Genomic DNA, 18,179 nt, shown 5'->3' with positions numbered 1-18,179 from the left:
TGAAGAGGGATAGATAACTGGAATGGAAGACAGAAAACTGGGCTGCAAGAGACAAAAAAAAAAAGAGAGGTGGGGGGGGGGACAACAACATAAAACAAACACAGATACTCTGATTATTTACTCAGGTCAGGTTAACTGGGTGCTTCCCCTTGATGACGGGTCATGTGTATACTTTCCTAACCCTCGCCTGAAACAAAGACGACAACAAAGAACAAAGGAACGTTCTTCATTAAAAAAAAAAATTAAGAAAGTAACTAAAAAAAAATTTAAGCAGAAAATTCGCCCTTTGATCTTCCTCGAATTTAATAGAATATGGAGGAAAGGGAAATCATAACAAAATACACATTATTCATGCACGAAATAATACATGTGATAGAATCAAAGAGAAAAGAAGGTAAAAAAAAACGAACTGTTCATTGTTGCTTACCGTCCAGCCGACCGCAAAAGTAACAATAGTGATAAAGTGAAATATCACTCCATACAGCGAAACATACTTTTTTTTAAGAAAGTGGAATCTAAAAGCAAGATAAAAAAAAAAAAAAAAGGAAACAATAAACCAGCATAATTCTGTGCACAAGCGTCCGCCAAAAAAAAAAAAATGCATAACAAAACACACACACACACACACACACACACACACACGGAAAAAAAAAAAACACCCAGTAACCCAAATGCAAAGAAACACACCATCACCAATCTACGAACACAATGTGTGCAGTGCCTCATCAGCCAGTTCAGGCTATTCCTTCATTGGCTCATCCCGTGTCTACTGTATGTGTCTACAGACCATGTCTACTGGCTGTGTCTGTCTACTGGCCGTGTCTACTGGCCGTGTCTACTGTGTGTCTACTGACCGTATTTACTGGCCGTGTCGACAGACCGTGACTGTGGCTGCGTCTATTGGCCGTATCTACTGTCTGTGTCTGTGGCCGTGTCTACAGGTCGTGTCTACTGTCTGTGTCTACTGGTCGTGTCTGTCTACTGTCTGTGTCTACTGGTCGTGTCTGTCTACTGTCTGTGTCTACTGGTCGTGTCTGTCTACTGTCTGTCTACAGGCTGTGTCTACTGACTGTGCCTGTCTACTGGCCGTGTCTACTGTCTGTGTCTACTGGCCGTGTCTGTCTACTGGCCGTGTCTACTGTCTGTGTCTACTGGCCGTGTCTGTCTACTGGGTGTATCTACTGGTCGTGTCTACTGTCTGTGTCTACTGGCCGTGTCTGTCTACTGGGTGTATCTACTGGTCGTGTCTACTGTCTGTGTCTACTGGCTGTGTCTGTCTACTGACCGTGTCTACTGCTCGTGTCTACTGGCTGTGTCTACTGGCCGTATCTGTCTACTGTCTGCGTCTACTGGCCGTGTCTGTTTACTGTCTGTGTCTACTGTCTGTGTCTACTGGCTGTGTCTGTCTACTGGCTGTGTCTACTGGCTGTGTCTGCTGGCCGTATATGTCTACTGTCTGTGTCTACTGGCTCTGTCTACTGGCCGTGTCTGTCTACTGGCCGTGTCTGTCTACTGGCTGTGTCTACTGGCCGTGTCTGTCTACTGCCTGTGTCTACTGTCTGTGTCTACTGGTCGTGTCTACTGGCTGTGTCTACTGGCTGTGTCTGTCTACTGCCTGTGTCTACTGTCTGTGTCTACTGGCCGTGTCTGTCTACTGGCTGTGTCTACTGGCTGTGTCTACTGGCCGTGTCTGTCTACTGGCTGTGTCTACTGGCTGTGTCTACTGGCTGTGTCTGTCTACTGGCCGTGTCTACTGTCTGTGTCTACTGGCTGTGTCTACTGGCCATGTCTGTCTACTGGCTTTGTCTACTGGCTGTGTCTACTGGCCGTGTCTACTGGTCGTGTCTACTTGTGTCTACTGGCTGTGTCTGCTGGCCGTGTCTGTCTACTGGCTGTGTCTACTGGCTGTGTCTACTGGCCGTGTCTGTCTACTGGCTGTGTCTACTGGCCGTGTCTGTCTACTGGCCGTGTCTACTGTCTGTGTCTACTGGCCGTGTCTAATATCTGTGTCTATGGCCGTGTCTATGGCCCTGTCTACTGGCCCTGTCTACCGGCCGTGTCTGTCTACTGTCCGGGCACCGAGGGGTGCTGGGTGAGGGGCGTGTCCACCAGCACGGGGTTGGACGCCCCATCCTCATCCACCAGCATCCTCTGGCGGTACACGGCCTGTCTGTCCGCCACCAGGATCTTGCCGTTGTTGTCCACGTCCTGCACCAGCTTCAGGAAGGATGTGGCCACGACCTCAGGTCTGTCAGGGAGAGGAAGGGGTGGGGGGGTGGGGGGAGGTAGGGGGGTGCCGTGGGGATGGAGGGAGGGGGGGGCGGGGTTCTGTTTATTAGCGGTTTGAAGTGGCAAGGTTTGATGGGCATTGAGGCGGGTGTTGTAGTGGCTGTGTAGGTTCGGCTTGACTTCATTTAAAATTCGTACACACAGTGTGACTCACAGTACGCACGCGCGTGCGCGCGCTAAGTGCAAACACACACAGTGACAAACACACACACACACACACGCGCGCGCGCACACATACTCACACACACACACACACACACAGTGATAAACACACACACACACACACACAGAGTGATAAACACACACACACACACACGCACACATACTCACTCACACATACACACACACACACGGACGCACAAACGCACATACACACACACACGCACACACGCACGCACTTCCCCCTCGCTACCTATGATCAGACTGGATTATCCCTACCACTCAGGATGTAGATCCTCCCCCCCCCCCCCCCTCCGCCCCCCGAAACTGAAACTGAAAATGACAAGTGAAGATGCTGCGACTCCCCCTACCCCATGCCACGTAACATCCTACTCAGTCGATCATCCGCTGATTTTTTTCCCGGCTGTTTTTTGTTTTTGTTTTTTCCCCGCTGATTTTTTTCCCCCGCTGTTTTTTGTTGTCCCCCCCCCCCCCCCCCCCCCCGTCCCCCGCTTATTCTTTTTTTTCTTTTTTTTTTAACACAGATTCAGTGCTGACCTGATCAGCACATTGGGTTCTGGCGAAGGTGAGAAATCTGTTGGGTTTTTTCCAAAGCGGCTATGGTGAAGCCCACATGGATCGGCTTGGAGTGCACGTGCACGTTTTGACACCTCTTTGAAACTGAAACGGACCCCTCCCCCCCCCCACACCCCCACCCCCCATCCACTAACACCCAAGTCGCCGATCCTTTTCAAAATGTTCAAGATGCTGAAACTTCTCTCCCTCCTTGTCTATGATGACACATGATGATATCTCTTCCATTCCATCATCCACGGGCGCTGAAAATGCCAATCCTTTTTCACACTCCATGCTTATGATCATACTCACTCAATTATCTACTGACACCCGAAAATGCTAACCCTTTTCCCTGTGCGTAGGGTCAAATTCACTCGATCGTATGCTGACGCTCAAAATGCCAGTCGTTTTTCCCTCTCTATGCCTGTGATCAAACTCAAATATTCACTGACACTCAGAATATACCAGTCCTTCCGCATCCAAGACCCTACTCACTCCATCTACAGTTGGGCCAACAGCAAAGTGAGAGCTGTATTTATCAATGGTTTCTCCAACGCAATGGGAGATCACTTACAGCTTAGTCTTTTGTGAAGGACTATGACTCTCAAACTAGGAAGCAAAATTGCACTGGCTCTTAGCGCTGCAGCCTTGGGGGCTAGTTGGCCTTTGGGAACCATCCCCAACGCCGACTGTCCTAAAAACCCTCTTTGCCGAGAGAGTGGGGATGTAACTTGGGCAAGACACTCCCCACTGTAATCAAATTCTAGCCCAGATAGACAGGACAGTAGTTAACCTCCTCTGCTGTTCTGATAGTCATAGTGGAAAACGACTGACTATCATACATACTCACTCTATCAACGCCTCTTTCGTGACCATCTGACGGAGTTGCTCAGTGTTTTTCACCCTGTCTTCCTTCAGGTCCATCATGGCGGTGTTGACACCCGTAGGACACAGACAGCACCAGCGGACGCCGAGAGCTGGCATGTCAGGGTCTGCCTGAATACAACACACCCAGCCCCCCCACCCCCCACCCCCAATCCCTTCAAATAGGTGATGCGTTGTGCTGGGTTGCTTTATTCAGTATCATAGGTTGCTTTATTCAGTATCATAGGTTGCTTTATTCAGTATCATTGTATCATATGTCAAGTCATTCTGTTGGGTTTAAAATTACATGCAGTGTCCCCCCCCCCACCCCACCCCCTTCTTGGTTTGGTTGTGGAGACGTCCGTTGTGATTTGTGGTCAAATTCCTTTTCTTTACACACACACACAGAGAGAGAGAGAGAGAGAGAGAGAGAGAGAGAGACACACACACACACAGAAAAACACACACACACACACACACACACACACACACACACACACACACAACACACATACACACACACACACTCACTAACTCATTCACTCACTGACTTACACTAAAGATGCACACACGCGCGCGATCGCACACACACACACACACACACACACACACACACACACACTAACTCACCGCACAAAGACCGTGCATGCACACAAACAAAGACGCACACACACACTCACTAACTCACTCACTCACACACACACACACACACGACACCACACACACATACACACACACGCACGAAACCACACACACACACACACACACGACACCATACACACAAACACACACACAGACACAGACACACACACACACACACACACGACATCACACACACACACACACACACACAAACACAAACACACACACACAAACACACACACACACAGATAGAGAGAGAGAGAGAGAAAGAGAGAGAGAGAAACTCTCATCTCCATTCTTGGGCTGTAAAAACCCGCGTTCACTCGAATCGACGAGCGGACATTTACGCGCATGACCTATTTCACACTGCCATTCAGGCAGCCGTACTTCGTTTTCCGAGGTCAACAACACACAGACGACAAGAAGTGTGGGACTAGAGAGGTACACTCACGGCACAGCTGGTGGTGTATCCAACGATGGCGTGCTTGGTGGCCCCGTAGACAGGCACCCAGTAGTGTTGTTTGAGTCCTGCGCAAAGAGTTCCGTTCCGTTCAGTTCAGTTCAGTTCAGTTACTCAAGGAGGAGTCCCCGCATTCGGACGAATCCACCATATACGCTACACCACATCTGCTAGGCAGATGCCTGACCAGCAGCGTAACCCTATGCACTTAGTCAGGCCTTGGGGGGAGATGAAATGAAAAATAGAATAAGACGCACAAATGAATGAATGAATAAATAAATAACTGAGTAATTAATTAGAATAGAATTTACAAAAAATACAAGAGAGGCAAGGCCTTCAAGACTCACTTGTGATACACTTTATAAAAAAAATCAAAGCTTTTTATGTATTGAGTATAATTTCAAAATGTAATGTTTAAGATGAGAAAGATCAGTTTAAAGCAAATTAAGTCCCCTAGCATTAATTACAGAGTAATTTCCCTTTTTTACTATCTGCACCAAAACGTTTGCAAAATAAATAAAACTTCCATGCTTAGCAAACGAAGTTCTTGTTTGAACAAAAAATGATAATAATGACTGCTCTTGTTGTTGGGTCAGAATATCAGATCAAAGTGCCAAGTTTAGAGAATACAAAAAATATCAATATAACAGTAAATGCAGTTTGCATATAATTAGGCTTCATTTTTTTGTGTGCCCATCCCAGAGGTGCAATATTGTTTTAAAGAAGGTAACTGGAAAGAACTGAATTTTTCCTATTTTTATGCCTAATTTGGTGTCAACTGACAAAGTATTTGCAGAGAAAATGTCAATGTTAAAGTTTACCACGGACACACACACACACACACACACACACACACACACACACACACACACACACACACACAACCGAACACCGGGTTAAAACATAGACTCACTTTGTTTACACAAGTGAATCAAAAATGAAAAATAATATTGATACTGCACAAGAGATGAGACTGATGGTGATGGTGAAAATCATGATTCTATTCGAACGCTGTAAAAAACCTGCCAAAAATTAAGCTTTATCGAGCGCTTCACGATGCCAAATGTACATGGTATGGTCACATTGAAAGCACAGAGAAACATGAACCACACAGCATTTGATATTGGGTAACAACAGCACGGGCAGAAGGCTATGCTTCCCTGTAAAGATAGATTAGAATAGAATATGTCTTTATCACCAAGTGTACCGTGGGTCACAAGGAGTGTTGAAGGAACAAGATAGGAACATAAATCGAAAATCATACACAAACACAGATACAGTAGAAATTAGGATACATACAAGTGCATATCAATATAAAAACGTGTGCACACACACACACACACACACACACACACACACACACACACGCACACACTCACTCACACGCAAACTCTCTCTCTCTCTCTCTCACACACACACACACACACACACACACACACACACACACACACACACACGTTTGAACAGAAGCTGCATATTACATGTGGATGGGGCTGATGACTAGATCTTCAGGTAGATGGTTGTTGCTTGCACAATTCTATTTATCATACTGGATTTGTTCGAGGGACAGGGCATTGACTACTTCGGGGGAAAAGCCATTTGGGAAGCAATTGGTTTTCGTCCTTATACTTCTGTACCGTCGACCAGAGGGGAGCATCTCGAAAATCCCAAAAGCTGGATGTGATTCGTCCTGGCTGATTGATTTTACATTTTTTGAGTAGCCGCTTATAATATATGTCTTTTAGAGGAGGTAGATCAGCCCCGGTAAACTTGGTGGGATAGAGTCCTGGCGTACAGGCAGGGAAAGGTGGGGTGTGGAGGGATACAGGGTGGGTCCTTAAGGAGAATGGCAGGGAAAAGGTGGGGTGTGGAGGGATACAGGGTGGGTACTTAAGGAGAATGGCAGGGAAAAGGTGGGGTGTGGAGGGATACAGGGTGGGTCCTTAAGGAGAATGGCAGGGAAAAGGTGGGGTGTGCAGGGATACAGGGTAGGTCCTTAAGGAGAATGGCAGGGAAAAGGCGGGGTGTATTCAGGGTGGGTCCTTAAGGAGAATGGCAGGGAAAAGGTGGGGTGTGGAGGGATACAGGGTGGGTCATTAAGTAGAATGGCAGGGAAAAGGTGGGGTGTATTCAGGGTGGGTCCTTAAGGAGAATGGCAGGGAAAAGGTGGGGTGTATTCAGGGTGAGTCCTTAAGGAGAATGGCAGGGAAAAGGTAGGGTGTGGAGGGATACAGGGTGGGTCTTTAAGGAGAATGGCAGGGAAAAGGTGGGGTGTGGAGGGATACAGGGTGGGTCTTTAAGGAGAATGGCAGGGAAAAGGTGGGGTGTGGAGGGATACAGGGCGGGTCTTTAAGGAGAATGGCAGGGAAAAGGTGGGGTGTGGAGGGATACAGGGTGGGTCCTTAAGTAGAATGGCAGGGAAAAGGTGGGGTGTATTCAGGGTGGGTCCTTAAGGAGAATGGCAGGGAAAAGGTGGGGTGTGGAGGGATACAGGGTGGGTCCTTAAGGAGAATGGCAGGGAAAAGGTGGGGTGTGGAGGGATACAGGGTGGGTCCTTAAGGAGAATGGCAGGGAAAAGGTGGGGTGTGGAGGGATACAGGGTGGGTCCTTAAGGAGAATGGCAGGGAAAAAGTGGGGTGTGGAGGGATACAGGGTGGGTCCTTAAGGAGAATGGCAGGGTAAAGGAGGGGTGTGGAGGGATACAGGGTGGGTCCTTAAGGAGAATGGCTTATCTGCCAGTACAATGTCCGTGAGGGTGTGGGTTCGAATCCCGCTCTCGCCCTTTCTGCCATGTTCGACCGGAAAACCACACTGTGCGTCTGGTCATTCGGATCAGACGATAAACCTTGGTCCCGTATGCAGCGCGCACTTGGCGCACTGAAAAAGAACCCATGACAACATAAGTGTTGTCCTCTGGCAAAATTCTGTAGAAAAAATCCACTCTGATAGGTACACAAATATATGGAGTGGTGTGATGGCCTAGAGGTAACGCGTCCGCCCAGGAAGTGAGAGAATCTGAGCGCTCTGGTTCGAATCACGGCTCAGCCGCCGATATTTTCTCCCCCTCCACTAGACCTTGAGTGGTGGTCTGCACGCTAGTCATTCGGATGAGACGATAAACCGAGGTCCCGTGTGCAGCATGCACTTAGCGCACGTAAAAGAACCCACGGCAACAAAAGGGTTGTTCCTGGCAATATTCTGTAGAAAAATCCACTTCAAAAGGAAAAAAAAACTGCACGCAGGAAAAAATACAAAAATAAAAATGGGTGGCGCTGTAGTGTAGCGACGCGCTCTCCCTGGGGAGAGCAACCCGAATTTCACACAGAGAAATCTGTTGTGATAAAAAAAGAGAAATACAAATACAAATATAAGCATGCACTCAAGGTCTGACTGAGCGCGTTTGGTTATGCTGCTGGTCAAGCGTCTCCCTAGCTGATGTGGTGTAGCGTATATGGATTTGTCCGAGCGCAGTAACACCTCCTTAGAAACTGGAAAAAAACCATAAACTCCTATGAAATCAGCAGTCTCACCAGCCAAAGACGCTGTGTTGACGATGACTCCGCCTCTCCCACCCTTATCCCGCCTCATGTGTTCAAACGCCAGCTGGCTGCCTCGGATCTGAGCCGTCTGAAAAACACATGACCGAATGTTTCATGACACGTGTGGATGACCATCAGCTGGGGCAATGACGACATCAGTAACAACAGTAACCACAACACCAAATGAGTATTCCACTGGAAAACTGGAAAATCAAAGTGGGTTTAAATAATGTCCTCCCTTTTATGCTTTTTGTGTTCTCTCTCTCTCTCTCTCTCTCTCTCTCCTCCTCCTCCTCCTCCTCCTCCTCTACCTATCTCTATATCTGTCTCTATCTATCTGTTCTTTCACATCGTTTTTAAAGGGATTTCTTGCAGTCTCCCCACCCTTCCAAGTATGTATGTTTATGTAGGCGGGTGTGTTGTGTGTGTGTGTGTGTGTGTGTGTTTGTGCGTGCGCGCATGTGTGTGTTTGTGCGTGCATGTGTGTGTGTGTGAGTCAACATTTGTGTGTTGTCATGTGTGGGATGGGGGGGAGGAGGAATGAGTGTGTGTGTGTGCCAGCTTCATAAGGGAAGGCAAACTGAACAGAGACAGAGACAGAGACAGTCACACAGGGAGACAGACAGACGGGCGTGACAGAAGCAAACTGTCAGATAGAGACGGACATGAAGACAGATGCACAGTAGGTATACGGATCATGACCGTACCATGTTAATGGCGATCATTTTCTCCCAGATTCTCTCGTCCATGATCCCAGCGTTATTGACGCAGATCTCCACAGCGCCAAACTTGCTCACGGCTGCGTCAAAAGCCGCTGTACAATCAATCAGTCAATCAATCAGTTCAATCAACCCATCAGTCGTCCAACCAACAAGTGAATGAATTAGTCAACCAATTGATAAACATCAAGCATGTATATATGTTATCTTCAAAAAACAGATGTAAAATCGAACAGTGAAATCAATTACCATTATGTCAACCACCAATGAAATCAATCATTCAATAACAATCCACAGTTGTACACACGTTAGCTCCAAAACCAGCTGCAGGCTAAGCTATCGGGTTGTTTATCCTTTATAATTTCTCTTAACTTTTAGAGTTTCTTGCATGCATGAGCTCTCATCTTCCTACACGTTGACTGCTTTCATTTATTTCATTCTTTCATTTAACTATTGACCAGAGATGGGCACAGCTGTGTGTGTGTGTGTGTGTGTGTGTGTGTGTGCGGTTCCTCTACCTTTCAGTTGATCAGCATCGGTGACGTCGCACTGCACAAAGGCCACGTTGTCGGCTCCGTATTGTTTCTGCAGTTCCTCTTCCGTCGTTTTGCCTACGTCAGCATTGACGTCACAGAAGAGAACCTGTCACAGTGACTGGTAAAGTGATACCCACCTCAACATTCACGTCACAAAACACTAACTAGGCGATATTTGAATAATGTTACTATGCCGTCACTATCAGATAACAGAACAACATGCACAGGAGGACTCCTTCAAATGTCTCGGGATCTCAAGATTCTGAACGCATGCCCGTACTAACTAGTTTCAAAATACATTGCAACGTGTGTCCATCAGCGTTTCACTTCTTTCCACATTGTCTCATTTCAGACTAACAACAAAGTGCGTCAAGGAGTCAAAACACAGTTTAAAAAAACAACAACAAAAAACAAATTAATTAAATGTAGCAAACACACACACACACACACACACACACACACACACACACACACACGCACGCATGCATGCACGCACGCACACAAGGCTTCATTCCACACACATACCCTGGCCCCTTTCCCCAACAGGGCGGAAACGACACAACGTCCGATCCCTTGCGCTCCCCCCGTGAGAAACACCCCCCGGCCCGAAAGATCCATCTTTATAGGACTCTGAAGAACCTGCACTGGTCGCCTGTCACGGACAAACAATATGCAACTACGTATATTTATAACGATAAAGTGATAAACTACAGTTGTTGTTTTTATACACTCTCTCCATTTGGTACATATATTTATATGAGGTTTGGCAAGTGTCTGACATCATCAAACGCAAAAGATGGAAATGCAATTTATTTTCAGGCATGGGGGTTACATTAAAAAAATCAAAAAGTAGTGTGTGTGTGTGTGTGTGCGTGTGTGTATGTGTGTGTGTGTTGGAGGGGGAACGTACCTGATATGTATTAACTGCACAGTCACAAATTGATCTTCGTGTGAGTATATAATTATGTACTCCAGTAAAGTATAAAATGTGTGTCTGAATCACTCGCCACGACTAATAAATAGTTCGCCAGCATAACCCAGTCATCTGACTGCACGGTTTATTGAAACTGCAGTCGTATGAGCATATTGACTCTACCCTTCGGAGAGAATTCGTTGTTATCTTTGAAGAGTTCAGATCTTCCCATTCCTCCATGACACACCCAAGAGAGAATGACTCTTTTCTTCACCAACTATTTCAGTTTTACTACTTCGACCTGTTATGCTGTTGTCTTCAAGTTTGATATCAGAGCGAAGAGAGCGAGAGCAAAGTACGCTCGCAGTACCATGAAACAGGCGCTATAGGGGTTCTGGCGAAATATGATTTCTCTATTAAGTAGCACCTGCCTACGAGAGAAGGTTTGGAGTGTATATGAGGCGTTAATCTTGTTTGTAACCGGTTATTTTCATTTCACTTAAGTCTTCTGTTGGCATTCTTACCTGCAAAACTACACTGTGTTGACGATGTCTCCCCCCTCTCCCACCTTTATCCCGCCTCGTGTGTTCAAACGGCTGCTGGCTGCCTCGGATCTCAGCCGTCTGGAAAACACATGACACACACACACACACACACACACACACACACACACACACACACACACACACACATATATATATATATATATATATATATATATATCAATATATCATAGGACGTGTGGGTAATATTTGCAACAACAATAACGGCATCGGTAACAGCAGTGACAACAAGAAATTTGTTTTTATTGGTACAGGATTAAAGCAGGAATTTCATGATGGGTTGAGATAATATGTGTTTCATTTTTTTTTCCTTTTCTATCATTTTAAAAGTGTTTCCTACCACGATCTCTCTCTCTCTCTCTCTCTCTCTCTCTCTCTCTCTCTGGTGTGCCGTGTTGTGGTTTGCTGTGTTGTGGTGCGGTGTGCTGTGCTGTGCTGTGTTGTGGTGCGGTGTGCTGTGCTGTGCTGTGCTGTGTTGTGCTGTGCTGTGCTGTGCTGTGTTGTGGTGCGGTGTGCTGTGTTGTGTTGTTTTGCGTTGCGATGTGTGGTGTTGTTTTGTGGTTTATTGTGTTGTGTTGTGTGGCGTCGTGTGGTGTGGTGTGGTGTGGTGTGGTGTGTTTTGTTGCGTTATGTTGTATTTCTCTCTCTCTCTCTCTCTCTCTCTCCTCCCTCCCTCCCTCCCTCCCTGATACATACGTATAGCAGTATAGCATGCCAGCTTTACAATAGAGGTGCACAATGAAATGGGACAACTCAAATGGGAGACAGGGGAGGGAGAATGGTGGGAGCAGGGCTGGAGAGAGAGTGAGGTGTAGCTGGAAGACGGTTTGAGGCTAGACGTTGGGATAGGAGTAGGGCTGGAGAGAGAATTAATTAATCTTTATTTTCCAACTGTGAAGATCCTATCACTTTGGCCGACTTACGCATCTGCCGTTGTTCTAAGAGACACACAAACATATACGCATATGAATGTTGTTATACTTAATACATGTATAATGTTCAAGTATAAGAGAGTAAGGATGGGTAAGCGTGTACATGTGTGCGGGAGAGGGGTGTGACCCACCAGATGAAAATGAATCATCGAACGGACTGGGGAATAATACATTCTCTTTGTTTTCTTTCTCCTTTTTCTTTGTGTTTGCTGCCACACAGGCTGTCGACATCCAGTGACAGAGTTGGTCTCCTTTGGTCCTGTCAGCTGCTGTAAAGCTTGGTCTTCAATCGAGTTCCAGCTGGCATTCTTCGTGATAAAGAGAGAAACTTTGAAGGACGTGGTCAGCTGGCTGGTCGTCTTGACCGCATGGGCAAAGTGGTGAGGGGCCAGCCTGAACTTGTTCACGTGAGCGTTTCGTCAACTGTGGCTTGTTGAGAGATTCGCTAGGATCACTCGCTGCTCTCTGGACAGATAGCGGTGATCGTCTTTGTCTGTGGCTTCCGGAGTGACCTGATGATGCTCCTCTACCCACAGTGGCTGTCTGCTTGCTCTTCCCGGGATCCTGCTTTCGCTAGCTCGCCTGTCCTCTCATTGCCTGGGATTCTACTGTGGGCTGGGATCCACTGTTTTGGATCTTCCAGCTTTTGTCCTGTGGAGAGCTTGCCATTCTACAGGGCCTGGGGTACAGGGAGGGTACAGGAAAAGGAGACCACTTGATGGCATGGGTCTTTAGAGCCCTGAATCATGGAGGCAGCTTGCATGGGTACTTCTGTCTCTGCTCAAAAGTTGTACAGTGCCTGCCTGTGATGACGCTTGCAGTAATTGTCCCTCAACCAGAGAACTTATCAATGATGCCAGCTCCTCCATTTGTCACAGCGTTGGTGACTGACTCACTGGTGGATGCAAGAACCCATGCTTCTTGTGGGTATTTTCCCTCTGTCATGGCAACGGTGAAAGTCTATCGAGCTGTGTCATCCTGCCCATTCCCTGAAGTGATATGTGGAATAGAGATTCTTTGTCCCCCTTGGATGGACTTCCTCATGTCGCCGAATGAATTGCACTTGTGGACGCAGCAGCTGTACTTCAACTAGTTCTTTGTAAAACTCTTCAGTTTCTCTTCCACGAAATGATCTGGCAGACATCTGTATCTCTCAGCCGGCATTGAAATCTTCTGCTCTAAGAGGTTGGGTTTCAGTTCGTTTCTCCATTTGCTTGATAGATGTTGACCTCACTGCACCCGTGATGAGATACAAAACCTGGTATTGTACGCTGTCCACAGATTGCAGGTCAGTTTTGGCGCTGAGTGAGCATGGTGTGGAGTTTGGCGCTGAGTGAGCATGGTGTGGAGTTTGGCGCTGAGTGAGCATGGTGTGGAGTTTGGCGCTGAGTGAGCATGGTGTGGAGTTTGGCGCTGAGTGAGCATGGTGTGGAGTTTGGTGCTCAGTGAGCATGGTGTGGAGTGAGCATGGTGTGGAGTTTGGTGCTGAGTGAGCATGGTGTGGAGTTTGGCGCTCAGTGAGCATGGTGTGGAGTTTGGCGCTCAGTGAGCATGGTGTGGAGTGAGCATGGTGTGGAGTTTGGCGCTGAGTCTGCATGGGGTGGAGTTTGGTGCTAAGTGAGCATGGTGTGGAGTTCGGTGCTGAGTGAGCATGGTGTGGAGTTTGGCGCTGAGTGAGCATGGTGTGGAGTTTGGTGCTGAGTGAGCATGGTGTGGAGTTTGGCGCTCAGTGAGCATGCTGTGGAGTTTGGTGCTGAGTGAGGTGAGCATGGTGTGGAGTTTGGCGCTGAGTGAGCATGGTGTGGAGTTTGGCGCTGAGTGAGCATGGTGTGGAGTTTGGTGCTCAGTGAGCATGGTGTGGAGTGAGCATGGTGTGGAGTTTGGCGCTGAGTCTGCATGGAGTGGAGTTTGGTGCTAAGTGAGCATGGTGTGGAGTTTGGCGCTGAGTGAGCATGGTGTGGAGTTTGGTGCTGAGTGAGCATGGTGTGGAGTTTGGTGCTGAGTGAGCATGGTGTGGAGTTTGGCGCTCAGTGAGCATGGTGTGGAGTGAGCATGGTGTGGAGTTTGGCGCTGAGTCTGCATGGAGTGGAGTTTGGTGCTAAGTGAGCATGGTGTGGAGTTTGGCGCTGAGTGAGCATGGTGTGGAGTTCGGTGCTGAGTGAGCATGGTGTGGAGTTTGGTGCTGAGTGAGCATGCTGTGGAGTTTGGTGCTGAGTGAGCATGCTGTGGAGTTTGGTGCTGAGTGAGGTGAGCATGGTGTGGAGTTTGGCGCTGAGTGAGCATGGTGTGGAGTTTGGCGCTCAGTGAGCATGGTGTGGTGTTTGGCGCTGAGTGAGCATGGTGTGAAGTTTGGCGCTCAGTGAGCATGGTGTGGAGTTTGGCGCTGAGTGAGCATGGTGTGGAGTTTGGCGCTGAGTGAGCATGGTGTGGAGTTTGGTGCTGAGTGAGCATGGTGTGGAGTTTGGCGCTCAGTGAGCATGGTGTGGAGTTTGGCGCTCAGTGAGCATGGTGTGGAGTTTGGCGCTGAGTGAGCATGGTGTGGAGTTTGGCGCTGAGTGAGCATGGTGTGGAGTTTGGCGCTCAGGGAGCATGGTGTGGAGTTTGGCGCTCAGGGAGCATGGTGTGGAGTTTGGCGCTCAGTGAGCATGGTGTGGAGTTTGGCGCTGAGTGAGCATGGTGTGGAGTTTGGCGCTCAGTGAGCATGGTGTGGAGTTTGGCGCTCAGTGAGCATGGTGTGGACCCAAACTGAGCGGAACACGAAACAAATACCAAAAAAAAATAAGACAGAAAAAGATCCCTCAACAACTCTGCAGTCATTCGCCTTTCGTTCCACACAAATTCCCAAATTTAATTCTTCTTTTTGTTCCTCTTTTTTTTTTTTTTTTTACAGTATGTAAGTCACTTATCTCCGAATCCCACTTGAATCATTAAAAAAAAAAAAAAACGCAAAACACAGAACACAACTCAACACACAACAGTAAGCCACAAGAAGACCTGCTGATTTGTTCTGTGGCCAGTTCTTGCTACTTCATCTTCTTCTTCTGCGTTCACTCGTATGCACACGAGTGGGCTTTTACGTGTATGACCGTTTTTACCCCGCCATGTAGGCAGCCATACTCCGTTTTCGGAGGTGTGCATGCTGGGTATGTTCTTGTTTCCATAACCCACCGAACGCTGACATGGATTACAGGATCTTTAACGTGCGTATTTGATCTTCTGCTTGCATATACACACGAAGGGGGTTCAGGCACTAGCAGGTCTGCACATATGTTGACCTGGGAGATCGTAAAAATCTCCACCCTTTACCCACCAGGCGCCGTCACCGTGATTCGAACCCGGGACCCTCAGATTGACAGTCCAACGCTTTAACCACTCGGCTATTGCGCCCGTCCAGTTCTTGCTACGACCTTTCTGTCTTTGGTCGTCAACATCTTTTGCTCTATCAACTTTCTTCTGTGGCGCAGACTTCTGTGGCGTGATCATCTTCCTCTGTCATCTCCGACTTCATTGGCTCTACCATGGCAAACACTTTGTGCCAGCTCCTCTGTTCAGCTGTACAACTTTCTTTTCAAGCCTTTCCAGCCTGTCTGCTTTGCTGGCTACTGTAGGACTGCTGGTTACTTGTAAAGAGGGGAAAAAAAACCTTCATGTGTGCCAGTTTTATCTTCTTTCCTTGGAGAAGCGAAAATATTTGACACCTCAACTGTATAAATGCCGATAAAGGTAAGAAGAAGAAAAATACTTTCGCAATAAAACCGTGCGAATTTCCCAACTCAGCACTCACACTGACACAGTATCAACACAAACTCTTGTCTGGGGCAGGGAGCACACACTTCAATTTTTTTTTTTTTTTAAACAAAAAAAAACCCAGCCAGTTCAAAGCAGCCACAACAACCGTCACAACGAAAGAATAATTTGCAACGTACAATAAAAGGTAGCGCCCAGCCATGCATATAACATGAATAGCCTCGCTAAAGGCGCTATGTGCACAACTGTCTGAAGTCGGCTTGCTCAGTGGCGAGAAGATTCTTGGTTTTCAGTAACCACCAGCGATGCTCATTTATAACTCTTTCACAGGCTTTCTCCACATAGCCTGTTGTGCCAAATCAGTCTAATATCATCATCTTAGAAGAACAGACTATAAATAGATAAACTGAAAACGAACGGTTGTGCTAGTGAGCTGGTCTAGTCATGAGGTCTTTAACGTTCCAGAGGACTGGCTATCATGGTTACTTCTCTCCAGATCTGTGACAATGATTCCACCTCCCAGCTGCGACTGAAGGCCTGTAAAAAGCTTGTGCATTGCTTCACTGCCAATGTGGGTCAGCTTCTCGTCGCTTCGTTTGTATTTTGACATTGAATTTCCTCTTTACACTGAATGTTTTACATAAGTGTTTCACACACACACACACACACACACACACCGCACGCACGCACACACACACCGCACGCACGCACACACGCACGCACGCACACACACACACACACACAGCGTGTGTGATAAACAAAAAACCGCTCGAGCGTCTTACCTCCAGAAAACGAATGCAGGACAATTTTGACACACAGCACGTTCAGTTCTTGTTCGTTGCCCAAACGACTGAATCGTGAAAGGAAGAACACAGCGAGACTGCGCTCAGAGACAACTCACCTCCCACACACACACCTCCGCCCCCCACACTCCTGTCCCCATCCCCACCCCTATCATCAGCTCCCCCACCCCTCCACCCAATGTGCTGATCAGATGATAATCTGGGTCAACCACGCACGCGTCTGCCTGACGTTTTAGCGCCAGTGTGCAGAGTAATGACTTTTTACTGCGTGCAGAGCAGAACTGGGCGTATCAAGGATTTTACTCCAGCAATGGCAGAAAGAGAGAGAGAAAGAGGATGATACGTTATTCGATATCCAGTGCTGATCGAGTGTGATTTGCTGAATTATTCGCGAGCGAGCTGATTAAAATTTTGTCTCTGCATTCTGGGGGGGGGGGGTTTTTCTTCTGTGAGCGTATCATTATGTGTCAATAGAACTGACATAATGATATATATATATATATATATATATGTATATATATATATATATATATATATATGTGTGTGTGTGTGTGTGTGTGTGTGTGTGTGTGTGTGTCATGATAAAGAGAAAACGTGTGTGTCTGTGTGCGTGTGAGGGGTGAGACAGGATAAGAACCTGACAATAAGCCATCGAATCAACACACGAACAATGGCCATCAAAACCAAAATCAATACACGAACCTGATAATAGTAACAAGCATCAACATTACTCTTCTTAAGCGTACAGTCTCAGCCAAAAACAAAACCACATGCAACACCAAACAGTTAAAAACAAACATTATAAAAATCCTTGATCTTTGCTGTAATGGGACGTGAACAGGCGGTGAACGACTAAAACAAAGAGTTCGTTGGACTTTGCATGCACTGCCATTCTGACTCCGTTATCGTCACAACTGTATGCACTGTCATGGGCAGATAAAAGCGATTGTAGGGAGATTAAAATTAAAAAAATAAAAATAAAAAAGTAGGTTTCGCCCGTCCGTGCAAGTTTACCCATGTCATGCGCCTGAGTGGGTGCGTTAATGGGGGGGGGGGAAGTGGGCAATGTGTGAGTGTATAAAAATGTGTGTGTGTCTGTGTGTGTGTGTGTGTGTGTGCGTGTGTGTGTGTGCTAAACCGTGGCAGTTGCGGCAGCGTTCGCAAGCGAGATATTCCGGGTCTGAAACTGATAATATTTATGCTAAAAACAAACGGAATGACAGGCCAGATGTTCAGCACCTGTGCTATTATTGATTATTTTCACGAGTGGCGAAAGCAGAGCAACTGCTTAATACATATTATGCCCGTGCATCAAAGAATTATATACATTTGTACATTGCCCGTGCATCCAAGAACGATATGCATCTCTACATATATGATGCCTGTGCATCTAAGAATTATGTACATCTGTACATGTCAGATGCCCGAGCATCTAAG

The 18,179-nt window shown here is 47.1% G+C and overlaps 1 protein-coding gene across 1 annotated transcript; it reads right to left on the bottom strand.

Moving 5' to 3' along the window:
* Positions 1-1,963: 1,963 nt before the first annotated feature.
* Positions 1,964-16,855, bottom strand: LOC143297016 (15-hydroxyprostaglandin dehydrogenase [NAD(+)]-like). The gene is made up of 10 exons (XM_076609150.1): positions 16,722-16,855; positions 11,222-11,320; positions 10,310-10,436; positions 9,767-9,890; positions 9,237-9,343; positions 8,521-8,617; positions 4,982-5,058; positions 3,875-4,020; positions 2,039-2,248; positions 1,964-1,974 (listed from the first exon to the last, which is right to left on the bottom strand). The coding sequence occupies exons 3-9, from the start codon at positions 10,400-10,402 to the stop codon at positions 2,065-2,067; spliced, it is 828 nt and encodes a 275-aa protein (XP_076465265.1). The 5' UTR covers positions 10,403-10,436; positions 11,222-11,320; positions 16,722-16,855; the 3' UTR covers positions 1,964-1,974; positions 2,039-2,064.
* Between the last annotated feature and the right edge of the window lie 1,324 nt (positions 16,856-18,179).

This window comes from Babylonia areolata, chromosome 22, assembly GCF_041734735.1.
Source record: "Babylonia areolata isolate BAREFJ2019XMU chromosome 22, ASM4173473v1, whole genome shotgun sequence".
Classification (NCBI taxonomy): domain Eukaryota; kingdom Metazoa; phylum Mollusca; class Gastropoda; order Neogastropoda; family Buccinidae; genus Babylonia; species Babylonia areolata.
The sequence above is the reverse complement of the archived record's forward strand: the minus strand, read 5'-3'. Positions and strand labels throughout refer to the sequence as shown.

What these genes read in the sequence shown, in the direction of transcription:
- LOC143297016 (XM_076609150.1), bottom strand. Translation starts at nt 10,402, where the DNA reads ATGGATCTTTCGGGCCGGGGGGTGTTTCTCACGGGGGGAGCGCAAGGG. An exon ending in TGTTGGGGAAAGGGGCCAGG is followed by an intron (nt 9,891 to 10,309) that starts GTATGTGTGTGG and finishes TCACTGTGACAG; the next exon opens with GTTCTCTTCTGTGACGTCAA. An exon ending in AAATGATCGCCATTAACATG is followed by an intron (nt 8,618 to 9,236) that starts GTACGGTCATGA and finishes TGTGTTTTTCAG; the next exon opens with ACGGCTCAGATCCGAGGCAG.